The following is a 17,961-nucleotide window of genomic DNA, read 5'->3' as shown; positions in this document are numbered from 1 at the left end:
TAAAAAGACGTAAGAATAAAGAAATTACATAATCTAAGTATCAAAGTACACCAAAAAACCTTCTGACATTGTTAAGAAGTAATAAACAAACAAAAAAAAGGAACTACAATATAATCTGAAAACTATTTAGGGGAAAACTAGAAAGGTATATGCTGTCAAGAATCAAATTTGAGAATGTACAGGTCAAGTATTTGCTGCAGAGGATTTTAATTTTGCTCATTGTGCTTTTCCATATTTTTAAACACACCACCATGTGTTACTATAGTAAATTAAAAAGCTAAAGAAGTATTGTTTTGCAAAAGGAAGACAGACTTTGCCCTACCTTACTTAAGCCATACGAGACAGATCTGTCTCTCTGGAAAAAAAGAAAAGTTCTTTCTAGAAAACACTTTGATTCGAAATTCAGAAAATCTTCCCCATTCTCCTCTTTCATTTCTTATTTCCTTTTTTCCTCACTTCATTATTCATGTTTTCCTATATTCTTTATCTCTGAAAGCAGCCACTAGCATCCTAGGTGAATTTGCTACCACACTGGCTTTCTCCCAGGCTAAAGCTTCGCTCTCTGGATTCTAGGTCGGTGTTAATTATTTGAAAGGCTTTAGGCGGAGAAGACCAGACAGGAGAGCTGAGACAGGTGGAGGGACCAGGCAGCAGAGCCTTGCAGTGGTGGAGATTAGACGGAGCTGCCCCCGAGTGCACAGGCGCATATGCAGAAAGGTTCACTTTGAGACAGGAAGTGAAGTTCGGAACCTTTGCGACTGTAAACAAGGAAGAGAGAAGACGACCTTGACAGCATTCAGAAGCAGTACCTTTGATTTTCTCTTGTAGGAGGCAGGGCTGTGTGTTAATAGCTAAGGAGGAAGTTTGGGTAGGTGCCTGGGGGAGGCGGTGAAGGCATGAAATAATAGGTCATAAGCAGGACAACTACTCAAGGTCAAGTGGAAAGAGAGCTAACCAGTGCCCAAGACCCAGCTGCAACCAGAGGACACCAATCGTCTTGGCTGTGTCTGCACAGCTAAGCAGTGTCTTCAGCCAAGTTAGCAAGCCTGTGAGCCGATAGTCCTACGCCCGCCCCAACCCGGTCTTCTCTTGTGTGTGAGCACCTGAGCTTCACTCCTCCTTTCTGGAGCCAACCTGCTCTTCCCATTCAGTCACTTGTAATGCTTAGTAGCCAACCTCATTTAACCCCCTCTCCTGTGTCTTTCTGTGGCTTCTGCTTTGCAACGCTTGGACCCTGGGTCACTCAGAATGGATGGTGAGAATGTACTGGTCTGAACCATAGGACATTTCCATTTTTATAGGACACACACGGTTAAGTATCCCGGGAGGGTGAAGGGATGGCAACATGGAATCACCTGGATTCAGAATGTCAAAATGTTTTCTACCCTTGTTTGAGTGCTTAGAATGGGCTGAGAATTCCAGCAGGATTCAGGACCCAAGGAACAGCTGCTGCTCAGGTCAGTCTCTCTGGATGGAGGCCTCGGCCTGATGGAAGCTGATTAGGGCTCTAGCAAGGAGCCTACTCTAACATTTCATAGTTTGTGTTATTTTGTCCTGGTCAGGCACAGTGTCAAGTTGTCAAGGATACAAACAAACAGAATGAAGGGAGACGGGGATTTAGGAAGAACAGGCTTTAAAAAAAAAAAAGGAAAGAAAGAAAGAAAAAAAGAAAACGCTCACAATGACATCTTGATTAGAAATGACAAACATAGCAATAGTTTTAACTAGAATTAAAGGCAAAATATCAAAACATGCTTCCTCATTTTAGGACTTAGAGCTTTAGTCTTCAAACCCTCTATAAATTCCCCAGCCACCCCATCACTTCCTTTAAAAGGATTTTAGGAGCCCTGGCTGGCTCAAGGCAGTTAAGCATCTGCCTTCAGTCGGGTCATGATCCCAGGGTCCTGGGATCGAGCCCCATGTCTCGCTCCCCTCCTTCTCCCTCTATCCCTGCCTGCTGCTCCCCCTACTTGTGTACACTCTCTCTCTCTCTCTCTTTCTGCATCAAATAAATAAAACCCTAAAAATATTTATTAAAATAAGTAAATAAAAGGATAATTGCCCTCCTCTATCTGGGCCTGAAGTTGCATTATGAAAATACATAAAAAACTAAAAAGTACCTCAACTGTGACCATTACAGAAATTAGGAGATTAGGAGAAACTAGGGAATGAAACTCTATCAACCCCCCAGAATATAGTAATATGCAGACTGGTGTGAACTGGAAAAAAAAGAAAAAAAGTGCCTCAAAACTCTTTAGCTATTAACCAAAATTTACCCCATGGAATCCCAAACTCCTTATGACATTGGTTTATTCTATTATGCAGGAAACTGAGGCTTGGGGAGGTCCCACTCGAGGTCGTCCAGCTAGCATCAACCGATTCTGAAGGCAGTGTCCATTCCCAACCCATGACACAGAGCCTGTCATCCCATTGCCCATGACTTTGTGGCAATCAAGGCCCCTAAAGTGTATGACAGTTCTTCTGGAAAGTCGAATTTCACCTATTAGAGGACTAGAAGGGCGTCCCAATGGATTTTCTTAAATCAGAGATACATCTCCCTTTTCCATATCATCGTGGCCAAAAACCTAACAAAAGTATCTGCAAGACAGTTGCAACCAGCAAATTCACAGGGACCCTACCAACATTCTGAAGAAAGCTTCAGTGAGAACCAAGAGGGGAGAAACCCAAGGGCGAGCAGTCAGGGAATTAATGACAGACACAGCCTGTCTCATTTTCATGAGAGCAAACACCATCACAAATGCTTTCAAAGGTCAAGTGCAGTGAGTGAGGTAATGCTGTTTGGGGAGTGAAATAAACATTACTTTGGTTTTGCTCTGGGAAGGGTTTTTTTTTTTTTTTTTGGTCTGTTTGTTTTTCTCTCTTTCTTTCTTTTCCTTTTCTTTTCATCTCTCAGTTTTGATTCCTTACCCTTTTAAATCAAAATCGTTCTCACCACCCCCATTTTGTCCGGTCTCTGTGAAAAACGTTTTTATAGCCATCTCTCAAGCCTGCAGATTTTCTCAAGACCCTTCTGCTCGGCAGACACTATTTTCTTAGCAGGCTGGAGATTTTAAGACTGTGGAAAATGACGTTGGATTTGACTTGGCAGAACCAAGGGGGCAGAGAAGGTGAGGGAGGGAGGGAGAAGGAAGGAAGGGTCTCCTGTTCAAAATAATCTTGATTTCCAACCCGTAATACTGCGTACGTTAAGCATTTTCGTAGATAGTCTTAACAGTTACACAAGATTTTTTTTTTTTCCCCTCTCTTTCAAAATGTGCTTTCAACAGTCAGGCTGTTTTCAAATGAACTGAAAGAAGTACTGTGCTCAGAGAGACAAGGATGGGCTATATAGCACATGCCTGGAGAGATACAAAAGCTGCTTTATTGAAATGTATGTTTGCCCTGGCAGGAATTCGGAAACCCACCTGTACATAATCCACACTGCGTCCCAGAGCTCTGAAGGCCGTGTACATGACTTCTCTTTTTCCACCCCATTTTTGCATGATGCAAATACTTTTGTTGGACAGGACCAACTGGGTGACATGTTGCGAGCTTTCTTTATGCGACTCCTCCGTCTCACCAGGACCTTTCTCATGGAAGTTGTTCTTCCAGATGTAGGTGGCTGATTTGTCCCTGCCCATGACTTCACTGAAGATGTCCATCATATAGAGGTCATCTTCCGAGTTCCCGTCGATGACCATGACGACTTTAATCCCCGGGTAGGTTAGCCTCTTCACCGATTGCAAACATTTTCGTAAGTAGTCTGGATCTTCTTGATATGCAGCGATGCAAAGAGCGACACTTTTATTCAACTTAATGGGTGTTTCTAGGGATTTTTTCATTTTTCGGTGCTCCAAAAAGGCGAACAGGCTTTGGATGATGAGGTGGGACGCTAAAAAGGCACCGTACAGTCCAAAAGAGAAATAGTAATTATCTGTTTGGATAAATTGGTAGCCAACGATATAAGCAGCGGTGATTCCGAGGAGGAGAGACACTCCGAAAAGCGTGGTTCCAATTATTCTCAGGATACACAGAAACCTCTCACAATGCATCTGGAAGATAATCAAATGATACTCCTGGTTAACCACTCTTGTCCCTTGCTTGTTACAACCATGTCATCATGGGGAGTGTTGGGCTAGAAGCACCTGAGAGCTCCAAGCTCACTTTCTCCCTTAACCAGCTTCGTGACTTTCTATGCCTCAGTTTTCTCATCTGCAAAATAGGGATAAGGATGCCCTACTGGTAGACCCCAGAGGGCTGTTTCAAGAATCAGTTGAGATGATGGTGGCGAGGTACTACTGGAAACCATATGTGTCAAAAACATGTGAATGTGGAAGTATTATTTTTAGCATGTTAGATCTCTTACCTAAGGATACACTCTACATAGGAGGCCACAGCTAGGTGTAGAACCTAACTGTTCTAGAGAGCAAGGCATTCTTTCTTCCTATACCACAGGGCCCTCTACCCCCCAATACTGATTCAGTGAAAAATGCACTGGAGATTTTGCTCCTCTCCAATGCAAATCCCTCAGCTCACACCCTTCTCCACGCAGCCAGCTGAGTTTGGAGATCTGGATTCTAGTACTAACTCTTCCAACAATCAGCTGTGTGTGACCTTGAGTCACTTAACCTCTCTGAGCCTCAGGTTTTTTAATCCGTTACCTGAGGGAATTTAGACTCCAAATCTCTGTTGACATTAAAAGTTCTTTATGCCTGGGAATCCTGCACATATATCTCTCCAGTCCCTGTAATTCTGATTTGCACTCCTTTATTCACAAGTCTGTTTCCTCCAACCACCAGCACAAAAAATCCTGAGGATCAGAAATCTTACTGTAACACAGTCAGCACACAGTAAGTGTTTATAGAAACCATTCATAAATTAAGGAACAAACACCAACACACCGTAATATATTAGACTTGAAACACATTTCAGCTTTTAATGGTAGCCGGTTGTGTACTCCTCTCTACGGTTTGTATTATCTCCTAATAAGGCTTTGAACAACCAGAGTATAGGAGGGTATTTTTTTTTTTTTTTAATTTCCTTGAGTATCTCCAAAGCTGAACGTAGAAGAGTTACCTGGCAGACTTTTGTTATTTTGTTTGTCTTCTGGGGTTCTTGGACCCAACTCTAGTAATGTGACGGGAAGGAGGTTTCCCACACACCCAACAAACAATTCTCTGGGCAACAGTGGTTGGCCCACGATTTAACTCAATTCTGACACCATCCCCCACAACAGCATCAGACTCCACAGGTTAAGGATTCAGTCCCACAGGACTGCCCCCATCTCCACAACTTCGGAAACCAGTCCCAAACCCAGGGAGTGACCTGTACTTCCAACCTACCAGTTCTAAATCAGAGGGTCCCAAGACCCACCCACCTTGTGTTTGATTAGTTTGCAGAGCAGCTCACAGAGAACTCAGGAAACCAGTTTACTCACTAGATTCCTGGTTTATTTTACCAGGAGCAGCAGCCAGCAAAAAAGGTCTGAAGGAAGGGCACGGAACTTCCATGCCTCTCCAAGAGCACCACTCCCCCCAATCTCATTGTGTTCACCAGCCCAGAAGCCCTCTCAACTCTCCCCTTCTGCGTGTTTATGGAGGCTTCATTACACAGGCGTATCTGATTAAATCATTGGCCACTGGCAATTGAACTCAATCTCCAGTCCTTCTAGACTCCCCAGAGGTCTGGGGGTGGGACTGGATACTCCAATCCTCTAATCATATGGTTAGCTCTGCAGGCAACCAGTCCCCACCCTTACTTAGACTGTCTAAAAGTCACCCCATTGTCATGGGGCACCTGGGTGGCTCAGTGGGTTAAGCCTCTGCCTTCAGCTCAGGTCATGATCTCAGGGTCCTGGGATGGAGCCCTGCATGGGGCTCTCTGCTTGGCGGTAGTCTGCTTCCCCCTCCCTCTCAGCCTGCCTCTCTGCCTACTTGTGATCTCTCTTTCTCTATCAAATAAATAAAAGTCACCCCATTAACATAATAAAAGACACCTCTATCTGTCTCACTTCAAAATACCAAGGGTTTGGGACACCTGGGTGGCTCAGTGGGTTAAAGCTCCTGCCTTCGGCTCAGGTCATGATCTCAGGGTCCTGGGATCCAGCCCCATGATCTCAGGGTCCTGGAATCGAGCCCCGCATCAGGCTCCCTGCTGAGCCTGCTTCTCCCTCTCTCTGCCTTCCTCTCTGCCTACTTGTGATCTCTCTCTCTGTGTCAAATAAATAAATAAATAAAATCTTAAACAAAACAAAACAAGGGTTTTTTAGAAGCTCTGTGCCAGGAATAAGACGAAAACCAAATATGTATTTCTTATTATAAGCCATGATAACAATCCCCCACCCCAAAGTTTATGTCTTCCTCTTTCAATAATGAACTATAATGAAGGATGTCACTGGTGCTTATAAACACGGCGTCCCACCATTCACTCTGACTTCAGGGTTTTTGTCATATCTATATATAATTAATACTTGATCTTTTTCTTGAATTTGACCAGCTTTTGAAAGCTAAATAAATCTATTTTAAGTGGAAACTTAGGGTAAGCCGTTATCTCTGCAAAGTCTCTTTCTGATTTCCCATTCCACGTTGACTTCAAACTGAATGCCCACCCAGCACCTGGTATGATGATGGTTGTTACCCGTCGTGTGGCCAACACGTCTCCCAGATCCAAGAGGCATCATTCACAGTCCAGTGCCTGTCGTTACACACTGAGGTGGTCCTGAGTGGAAACACATTGTGGTTTGGGGAAACTTTGTGTGACTTCTCCATCAACTGTGTTTCCCCTCCTAAGCACAAGATGGCTTAGGGTGGCTGGCTCTGGTGTTCCAGCTTTCGGAACCCTGACATGGACCACTTCCGACAGGGACTTGAGGGCAGGTCTCCTGCCATCTCTCTTTTCCTTCCACAGGCTGGATGCTCATACCAACAAGGTCCCCGGGGTTTGCAGAGCCAGAGATCAAGGAATCTCGGTTTTTGAACTGCCACATGGAAGGGAGCCAGCCACCCATCAGGAAGACCTGCCTTGGATGCTCTGTTAGCAAGAATTAATTGCTGAGTTTTGTTTGTTTGCTTACCCACTACAAATTCTGAATTCACTTCACTCTAACTAATACAACCCAGGTAATGCAAAGCAGCCTGGAGACCAGGAGCTTGTGGACATGACTTTCTTCCGTTAAGAGGAGATTAATAGTATTTGTCAAGGCCCCTTCACAGAGCTGCAGTGAGGAGCCAAATCAAAACCAACCCTTATGAAAGGGCTTTAAAAAACCCAAAGCATGACAGTTTCAAGTATTGGCTAACAAGGAAGCTAAAACAACATACACAGATGCGTGTTCCCCTTCCGGCACTTAACGCAGGACATCAGAGGCTGATAAAGGTAATCCGGACACAATGGAAAATTCTCGGAGCTGGGGAGTGGCGAAACGGTGAGTTCCCAGTGGAAGGCAAGAGAGCACAGCATCCCTTGTTAATTAAAACAGCTGACAGGATGCTGAAAACTCCCACTGGGCACCTTAACCAATGCCTAAAGGTGAGCAGAGCCCCCGACTTGGAACTTGTCATGTCCAAGGTGCGAGTCATTCTCACAAGAGTGAAAAATTTCAAGGGGACTACAACGCTCTGCCAGGGAGAAGCTGAAGTGTGTGCTTCACTTGTGTTTAACATCGCCAGAGCCAGCAAAAGAACTGCCTGCCATTCTTTTCCATTATTCACAGTTTCCTTGCTTTTATCAGCACACGCGGACAAAGAGCGTTTGCAGAGCATCTGCTGGCCACAACTGAAATGGGAACACCCTCTTACATCAGAGCAGTCTCCAGAATGTCCCTTTGAAGCCTGGGAAAAGTTGCTAGTAAACCGCAGCAACACAGTTAAAAATCGAACCTTTCTATTTCTGCAATGTATTGTACTGCTGCCCGTGATGATACATGCAGCATGTCGGTCCGGGCCAGAGGGCACAAGGCACATTTCAGAGCCAGCTTTACTGAGATGCATTGATCTCCAGGAGGGACACACAGTGTGTGTTGCTTTATAATCCGCCCCCCCTCGCCGCCCCCCAGGGCAATTTCATAGATATGGGCACCATATGTGTGAGACTTTCTGAGTCTGAGACAATCCTCAATTCAGATACTCTGTTCCATAAGCAAAGTCTCCTTGTAAGACATACGGCTTTATTGTTAAATTGGAAAATATGGTTAGTTCCATCCTGGATCCTAAGAGTTTATTGCTACATGGAAAAAGGACTTAGAAATCACCTTCCATAAGCATTTAAAACATAAAACTTGGATTTCTTTTTTTTTTGCCCAAATCAAACTTTAATTGATTTTTAGGCTGCTATTAGACCTCATACCAGTTAATTCACTGAGTACTAGTCTTCACAGTAAATTCTAAGCTAAGCCGAGTGTTAACGAATATCTTGATGTACCATAAGGTAAGTTCCGCAAAGTCAACACATTTTTTTTTTTAATCTATTTTCACTAATGTACCCCAAGGGCATAAAAACACTGCCTGGCTTATGGGTGGTATTAAGTAAATATTTGCTGAGCGAATGGTTGTAACTTTACCCATCAATATTGTCCTTGGCATCATTGTTCTACCAGCTAACATTCCCCATTCACTCGGTTCCAGGCACCGGGGCAAGTCTTGTCTGTTTTGTTGAGTACCATGATCCTATTTAATCTTAACAGCTTTAAATGGTACATGTATTCTTAATCTCATGTTACAAGTAACATACACAAAGGACAAGGAAACCCAGGACTCTCAAGTACAGAAGTAACTTGTCAATGGTCCCAAAACCAGGGGTAGGACCCACGGGGTAGCATAATACCAGATTCAAGTATTCTCCGTAAATATTTGCTGAATAGATATGATTCATCATGATGCAACAGGCACCGTCCCTTTGTCTCTGGCTAATACAACATGCTGTGAAAAGAAATTTTAGCAATGAACCTCAAAAACTCTTTTCCTGCTATTATGGAAAAATGGGGAACTGACAGGGACAGATAAAAGATCAACCAACACTCCGGGAGGATTTCTGGGCTCCTATACTCTACTATGTGGATGCAGCCAAAAGTCACAGAAATTTGTTATCCCAAAGAAAGCTGGTGGTTGCATCCATTCATGTCTGCAACCCAAATCCTGCTTTCCCATGAGAAAGGCACTCCTGCATTCACTGTTCCATCTGTAGAGCAAAGAGCAGCTTTGCTGTTAGCTCCACAGGTCACTGGGTATCAGAACCTTTACCCCCCCCCCCTTGACCTGTTATTAACCAGAAAGTAACATGGGATGAGCGAGAATGACAGCTGCTCCCACAGCACTACCTCGGTGGCAAGAACTGTGTTCCCATAGCTTCACAAAGGGGTCCTTATGTGGAAGATGTGGGAGAAGAGGAAGTGAGTTCAAATGAGTCGTCAGCATCTGGGAAAGGCTACAGAGACAAGCGCCAAAGGATTCCTCTTCTGAGAGGTCTTAGCCTACCACTTCCTTCTAAAATGATTCCTCCCTCTCTTTACTCCGTGTCCCACTCCCCAGATTCTACTTGACTTTCTAACGAGCCCTGTGTACACTCTATGGCTACAGGGACTTGATCTGCCAACTGTGTGTTCTTGTACCCAAAACAGGGTCCGCCACATAGTAGGCATGCTGAGTAAATGAGTAAGTCCTTTTGGAGTCAGACGGTCAATGCAGAAATAAGAACAGGTCCCTCTGCTATCTTTGCTGCAGGGGCGATGGGTATATGTTGAACCCTTAAGGGTACCCCTCATCCAGCAGAATTTTTTTTTCTTTACTTTTGAATGATTTCTTGCCCACCTACCTAAATATAATGGTTTTAGGGAGTACCAGACCAGCTGTAGAAGCCCTTATGATAATGAAGTTAGAAAAGGGCAAATAGCCTTCTGAAAGCATTTCCAGAAATTCCAAGTTACAGTCTGAAGAACTTATGAATTCAGGAGTCAAGTCTGGGGCACAGGGCATACTGGTACTCTTACACTACTTACTGTCCGTTGACCCATATACTGTTTGGTGTTTAGTTCTAATGTGTGTGTTTGTGTGTGTGTGTGTGTACTTGTGTGCTGCACACATGCTTACACGTCTCTGGAACCAGACTGAACTGGGCCAGATTCAGGGCTCTTCCTTTTAATGGCATGGTACACACTGAACCAGTTACATAATACCTGACATCGTCAGTTCCTCCATCTAAGATAAAAGGGAATAATCATGTTGATTTCACAGATTTTTTAATTAAAAAAAAAAACACTGTTAAGCATATTAAAAAAAAAAAAATGACCAACAGAGCTCAGCTAACCTCGGCCACTTGTTGTCCTTCCGCTAACTACCCCATCAGCCAGACTCTCCTTCCCTCTGATCTACTGTTAGTTACTAAGGGGTAAGCATGACACAGTGAGCACAGCTGGACTGGGAAGAAATGCACTGAAGCCCAAATTCTGCCTCATATTAGCTCTCTGACCACCTGAGGGTTCCTGTGAATGAGCCATGTGTCCTTAGACAATCAATATCCCTGAACTTCACATTTTGGGGACAGGGTTGAAACTTTATTTTCCTATCACAACTGCCCATAGCAGAGTGTCTATGAGGATGAATGTATGTTGCAAAGGGGACGTGCTCTTCACCTGGGAAGAGTACAGAGAGTAAATTCCTTTTGGTATCTATCTACTCCCTGTCCCTTATTTCTTCATCTGCAAAATAGGAATGCAACTTTTTGTGGGCTTGCTGTATGCAGGCAAGGAATATATATATATATCCCAGCTTCTGTGGGATACTAATAGCTTTAATGTCCTAATGTAAAGAAAGAGTAACTTAAATCATAAAGTACACTGGTCCCTCTTCCTCATCATATTCCAAAACCCACGGAAGACTAGGTTGCTGTCTTTTTAATGTGTAGCCAATACCTACACATATAGAGCCCAAAAGGAGATCCATAAAGAGTATTTCTTTAGCGAATGCACTGCTCAAAATCACATCTCATAAACAGCTGAACTGGCTCTGGAACACAGGTTTTCTTAACCCCTAACTTGTTGTATTGCAGGGGGTGGGGGCGGCCAGGCCTGCAGTCATAGGTAGAATGATTAGAATAGTGGTTTGGGCCGCTGCCTTCGGCTCGGGTCATGGTCTCAGGGTCCTGGGATCGAGTCCCGCATCAGGCTCTCTGCTCGGCGGGGAGCCTGCTTCCCTCTCACTCTCTCTGCCTACTTGTGATCCCACTCTGTCAAGTAAATAAAATATTAAAAAAAAAAAAAGAATATTAACTTGGGCAGGAGATCCTAGCGAGGAGCGTGGAAACCTGCTTCTTTGTCATGTAAGAAGTACCCTGCTTTTCGCCATTTGCCTGCTAAGGGTGGGTTAGGAAGGCACAGTGAGCAAAGAAAAAGCATGGATTCCCAAATTTTCCTGTATATGCACATCACTTGGGGGGTCTGTACGAACTGCCCATGCGCGCCTTCCACAACATCCTGCGTTCACTGGTATGGACTGCTAAAAGCGCATCAGTAATTTTCAAATCTCCTTAAGTGACTCTAATTGCAACAAAGTTTGGCAATCACTGGGTTAAAGTCTAAGAAAAGTTCGATGATTTGTTTGCATCCATCCACATCCCTCCTGTACTGCCTCTGCCACTGTCCTCAACCAGAAATCGAGGAACAAGTGCCCAAATAGAGCCTCTCCACAGACTTCACATTATAGTACATTCCCCTCTGGGACGTATTAGAGCACATGACCCTCATCTTGTCCCCTTCTGACCTCCTCTCCCTCTCTGGCTTTGAAGTTGGCCTTTGTCTCTCCAGTCCCACTGCATTGATCCTAGCAGAGACCCTGGAGCCACACTTGCAAGGGTAGGCAACGGGCCTTTCAAAGGCCTTGTCACTCCAGCTGTTTCTGGATCCAGAGCTCCGGGTTTCAGATTTCTCTCCATCTGTACCATCAGTACTGATCGATCACTCCCAAGATGCTGGTTCTCCCAACTGCCCTATTGGTTCCTGAACTTCACCATCATAAACGTCATCCTGAAATTCAGCATGGCAAAGGGGAAAGTTTGCAGAAAGACTTGGCATGGAATCTTAGTTCTCTGTGTTCCTCCCCCACTGGCTCTTGGGCACGATCTTCACCAGTCAGAACCCCATGCAGCCCCAGGCACCACAAATGCCAAGTGTCCTCAGGAAATCTTTTCTCCTCTCTCTCAGCTGTGGTTTCTCCTCAACGCTAGCCCCCATGAAATCTGACTAGTCCAACTTCAGCATAGTCCAGTTCAGGGGCCTTATATTTAAGAATTATTGGATTTTTTTGTTGTTGTTGTTGTTTAAAAGTTTTGTTTACTTGAGAGTGTGAGAGAGAACATGAGAGGGGAGAAGGTCATAGCAGGAAGCAGATTCCCCATGGAGCTGGGAGCCCAATGCAGGACTCGATACCCGAACTCTGGGATCATGACCTGAGCCGAAGGCAGCCGCTTAGCCAACTGAGCCACCCAGGAACCCAAGAATTAGTGGGTTAAATTACATTCACACTCCTCTCTAAACACTGTGACTTTGACTGAGTTGCTTCATCATTCTGAGGCAAGGTTCCTTTGATTACAGAATCTTCTTTATGGGGGGTTGGGATTAGACATAATGTATATAAAGTATCTAATTCAGTGCCTGATCCATATTAGATGTAATAAATAGCAGCTATCATTTTACTTTTTTATGGGCCCCATTATATTTTGCCTTACACTATGGTTATTTATAAAGACTTCTCTGAGTGTATTTTTTGTATGACAAATTCTATTAAAATGCAAACTGCATCTTATTTGTTTTTTAAAACTTTGCAGTAAAAATTATGCATTTAAGAGGCATTCTTTTCTATTTTGTTATTTAAGTTAAAAAAAATATTTAAGATGGGCACCTGGGTGGCTCAGTCAGTTAAGTATCTGTCTGCCTTCAGGTCAGGTCATGATCCTGGGGTCCTGGGATTGAGCCCTCATCTGGCTCCCTACTCGGTGGGAAGCCTGCTTCTCCCTCTTCTACCCGCTGCTCCCTCTGCCTCTCCCCACAGCTTGTGCTCCTGCTCACTCATGCTCACTCTCTCCCCTAAATAAATAAATCTTAAAAAAAAATATTCAAGAGTGTAACCTCATTATATTTAATGTTGAGTCCTTTATCAGTAACATTTTCCTAGATTGTTGAGGGGGCACCTGGCTGGCTCAGCCAACAGAGCATGCAACTCTTGATCTCTGGGTCATGAGTTCAAGGCCCACCTTGGGACTAACTTGGAAAGACAGATTGTAGACAAGGCCATATATGTATATGTATATACACAGACATATATATATACACACAGACACACAAACTCTATACATCTGTATACACTGATGACATTCAAAATATACTTGAATAATTTAAGGTCTATGCACCTGGGTGATACTTATTCTATGCAGATCGCTCCTCGAGAGGAAAGGATTAAAACCAATTTAGGGCAGAAATGACTTTTCTGCAGGAGCTGTCTTCCCATTCAACTGTCATACCAGCTGCCACTGGCTTGGTCCTTGCAGCCTCCTGGGGGGACACAACCTGAGTGAATTTGAATTAAAACAAACACCAGAACCCAGAAAGAGATAGTGGAGTTTATGCTCTGTTCTCCAATTAACATTAATTAACTCAGCACTCCCACATTACACAAAAGTCAAGAAGCTAATAATTCAACAAACCACTTGTTCTTAGATTGAAAAAAATGTAACTGTGTAAGTCAAGCGGTAAAAGGCACAGCCTAGGGAAAACGGTCCATGGTACTGTATACTGTCGGATGATGAGGAGGGTTGGGTAGCTATACTGGGGGAGAGCATAGCATGAAGAACAAACTTGTTTCATCACTGTGTTAGACACCCGAGACTAATGTAACATTGTGTGTGAACCACACTTCAATTAAAAAAATGTAACACTGTAATATAACTTGGCCAAAGGGGTCCTACACATTATCCATAAGGGCTTTCCCCATAGTTCCTATAATAGGTAATAAATAAATTTGTGAGCAGATTGTGCCTAAAATTTCAAGAAAAAGAATTAAGGGCACCTCGGTAGCTCAGTTGGTTAAATGTCTGCCTTCCGCTCAGGTCATGATCTTAGGGTCCTATGACTGATTCCCACATGAGGCTCCGGCTCAGAGGGGAGTCTGCTTCTCTCTGTCCCTCTACCCCTCCCCCACCACAGCTCATGCTCGCCGCGCGCGCTCTCTCTCCCTCTGTGAGATCTTTTTTTAAAAAATGTTTTCAAAGAAAGCTGGTGGGGCACCTGGGGGGCTCAGTGGGTTAAAGCATCTGCCTTCGGCTCAGGTCATGATCTCAGGGTCCCGGGATCGAGCCCCGCATTGGGCTCTCTGCTCGGCAGGGAGCCTGCTTCCTCCCCACCCCTCTCTGCCTACTTGTGATCTCTCTGTCAAATAAACAAATAAAATCTTAAAAAAAAAAAATAAAAGAAAGCTGGTACGGAAACCATGTATAAAAGTGTTTACGAAATTCAAAACTATGAGGCGCTTCTATAAACCTAACAAGAACAGTTAGTTTCAATCTGACTTACTTTCTAGGAAGTTTCTTATTCATTTGTTGCTCAATTCCTCTGTTCCAGGAAGGCAGCTACTTCCTTTGCTTTGGAGGGTGACATTCAAATTTGAGGCTAATCACCAATTTAAGACCTTAAGTTATCAAAACTGCAGAACTTTCTCTGGTAAAGATTTAGCTCTAGGTAATAATACGTTTGCCAATGTATCTACAAGACATTTTCCCACTCTCCCACCTCAGGAAGTAACATTAAGAAAGAGTGAGTAGGAGTGTTCATATTCTAATTCCAATGCTATCATTGAAAAATGTTGACCTAGAATTCTGAATACTTGTTCCAAAACTGCAAACTCACACATGACATAATATAAATACTGTAACAGGTAACTTTAAAGAGTTAACCTTTTATTGAAAATGTAAAAGAGCCAAGGAGTGAAAAGACCTGCAATGAGCCATGATGGGTATTATAAATGCAGTAACAATCAATCAATAGTAAATAATAAAAATAAAAGTAAACATAAAAGGGCAGTACCTCAGTAGTTTGAGTAATCTTATTTAGCATCTAGAAAAACTCAGTGAAAATACAATGAATGAGTCAATTTGCACACATTGGAATGAAAAGAAAATGTTTAGAACTTAAGTGTTCTTTTCAATCCTAGTCTCAAGATTTAAAACCGTATCTACAATAGTTTAATGGGCATAAATATTTGTCCTAGCCAAACTTATATAAATACACCTTTTAATTTTAAGCCTTTCAACATTGAATGTGTCTGAATAGTGACCTTTTAAAAAGTTAAAGTCACCTTTCTAAAGAAAGGTAACTTATGATTTCTAAAAAATCATAATCCTGTTTAACGCTTTCCCAAAATACATTATCCTACCCCTTCACTGCAATGAAAAACTTGCGAAGAGGAGAAAAGCCTGAAATCTACCCCTCTCTTAATCGTCACTCTCACTTCCCCATCAAAGTCCAACTACCAATACCCTTTCTCTTTACTCCTAACCCGGAGCTGAAAGTCTATATATACTCAGGCTGCCAGTTCGGGGAAGCCCTTTGTAGCCAATCAGAGCTTCCCAATCTATTGCGTCACACCCCCCAGGGTGTGACGTCAAAGGCAATCCCAGGCCAACCACGTGGGTTGGGTGCAGCGGTTCTGGGCAGCTGCTCGGGAGACGCCCAGCTGCAACGGTCCCCAGGCGGGGGGAAGTGGCCAGGGAGGAGCCGCCAGGACTCCGACACGCACCTTCGGGGCGCACGGCTGTAGCTGGTCGCTCGCCGGGAGGCGCGCAGGGCCGCTGAGTCCGAGTACACCGCGAGGGCGTTGGGGGGGTGGGGGATGCAGGGAGAGGCGCTGGCACCTAAGCCGGTGTAACAGGACCCGGGTCTCGTAAACCCTCCTCCCCAGGCACCGCCTCTCCGCTCCCAGCCCCTCTTTCCAGCCTTAATTATTCTTTCAGCGCCGCTCCCCCTCAGCTGAGTCTCCCTGGCCGGAGGGAAGAGGCTCTGTCCCCATCCCATCCCGCCCGCACACAGACCCTCCTTTCAGACCCGCCCTCCCGCTCGCAGGGACCCACTTCGGAGCCCTCGCTCACGCTGGGCGGGAACCGGCGTGACGAATTCCGCCCAAGGTGTTGATTATGCATCACGACCCAACCTCTGGCTCGCCTCCCACTTCGCCCGGGCTCCCGCGGCGCCCCCCCCCCCCACGGCTCCCACCTCCCGGCCGGTCGCTGGGGACGGCACCCCCAGGCCCCCCACCCGCTCGGCCCCGCGCTGCAGCTGCGGAAAGAAGCGCCAGCGTGCTCGGTGCCACGTCGGAGTTGGCTCCCGGGACGTTGCAGCTGCCTGCGCCGCAGCGCGCGGTCCCCACGCATGCCCTGCCCCCGGGCGGCGGCGGGGAGAGGGACGCGCGCCCTCCTCCCTCAGGGATCCCTGAGTGCCACCGTCCGCGTCAGGGACCCCCGACCCGAGTAAGGCTTCCGGAGCCGGGCAGAGCCCGGGCAGACCCAGCCTGACACTTTCCTGGGGTCGGAGGAGAGCAAAGGAAGGGAAGCCCGGGAAAGTGGGAGTGGCCGAGCGAGGCCGGTAGCCGCGAGGAGGTGGCAAAGGACCCTCCTTCTCGGGGGTCCCGGCTCTCCGGAGCTGGGAGCCCGGATCGCTTTAACCCTTTGCTTTCCAAGTAAGAAGCGGGTTTCCCACTTGAAAGTAAAAGGCTCTGGGCTGTTCCAGGGTTTTCCTCCCCACGTACAGTGTGGGGAGGTTGGGGGGTGGGGGTTGGGAAGGGGGGGGGGGCTGTGCGGAATGCATTTTCCTTGCACAGTGGAAATTCTTGTTTCCCAACTTGGGAGCCCCTCTGCGGCTCCGGAAGATGAGGAGTGGAAAAGTACATCCCGGGACACGCAGTCTTTTCCCAGGCCGAGAGGTTACCTGTGTTCCCAGAAAGGCAACGGATTTCTGGCGAGCGCCGCAGGGATGAGAAAGGACAGGAATATATTGCCAAGCCTGACAGTGATCTGAAATAGCCCCTGATTTTCAGTCTGTTAGAAATTGGCAGACCTCAAACTTATCTGTCGAAAACCAGCTTTACAATTTTTTAACACTTACGTGGATAATTTCTTCCCTCTCCCTGGCCTATTCGGGGGGCCCTCCTGGTTCACCATATCGCGCCAGTGTAACGTACCTTGTTCGGCTCTTGGTCATAAAGTTGTCTTCAGCCTGTTTGTGTGGTCCCGGAGGGTTGGTGGCGGGCAGTTTCCAAAATTGAGGTAATAAGAGATCAGATGAATTTGAGACGACCGGCCAAAAAAAATAAAAAATTTAAAAACAACATTTAAAAAGGATGGGGGAGTCTTAAATGTTTGGTTCTCCCCCACTTTAAAAGGAAATATCACTACTATTCTTTTTAATATCTACGTTGCACTTCAGTCTAGTTCTTAAAAGAAAAATTTGTCCTTTAAAAATAAATTAACTTTATTTTATTTTACTTTATTTTTTGCTCCAGTTCCCCCTCCCCTGATATCGGAAAGTCTCTTTTCTTATTCGGATCAAGAAAAGCCCGGTGAAGACTCAGAAGAACCCAGAAAGCGCAGAATCAGGGGCAAGTCTTTGGCTGGGGCTGGTTCAAGTCCCTGGTTCAACGGGCTGCTGGAAGCCAGGACTGGGTAATTCTCTTCTCCTTCCTCGCAGTTGTTGCCGTTCTGCCTCCTCCAACTTAAGGGGGTCTTAACAAGGGAGCTGGTGGGTGTTTTAATAGGGCGGAGGAGGGAGTGGGGGTGAGGGGAGTGGAGAAGGGAGGTGCGGACTGGGGAACCCGGAGGGGAGGGAACTGGGAGCGCGGGCGGGCGGGCGGGCGGGAGGCGGGGAGGGGGAGAGGAAGAACGTGAAATTGGCCATTCAAAGCCCTCTCTGAGCTAGAGGCCGGTTCTAAA

General features: G+C 45.5%; 1 protein-coding gene across 1 annotated transcript in view; it reads right to left on the bottom strand.

The window, feature by feature from the left end:
- The window catches only part of HAS2 (hyaluronan synthase 2), a 32,220-nt gene extending 14,504 nt beyond the window's left edge, over positions 1–17,716 (bottom strand). Inside the window, exons 1-2 of the mRNA XM_046013835.1 lie at positions 17,214–17,716; positions 3,426–4,052 (exon numbers count right to left, since the gene is read on the bottom strand). Of these exons, the coding sequence (XP_045869791.1) occupies positions 3,426–4,052 (627 nt within the window). The 5' untranslated portion in view covers positions 17,214–17,716. The remainder of the gene's footprint in view (positions 1–3,425; positions 4,053–17,213) is intronic.
- Between the last annotated feature and the right edge of the window lie 245 nt (positions 17,717–17,961).

Source organism: Meles meles, chromosome 1 (genome assembly GCF_922984935.1).
Source record: "Meles meles chromosome 1, mMelMel3.1 paternal haplotype, whole genome shotgun sequence".
Classification (NCBI taxonomy): domain Eukaryota; kingdom Metazoa; phylum Chordata; class Mammalia; order Carnivora; family Mustelidae; genus Meles; species Meles meles.
Note: the sequence above shows the minus strand (reverse complement) of the source record. Positions and strands in the feature narration are given on the sequence as shown.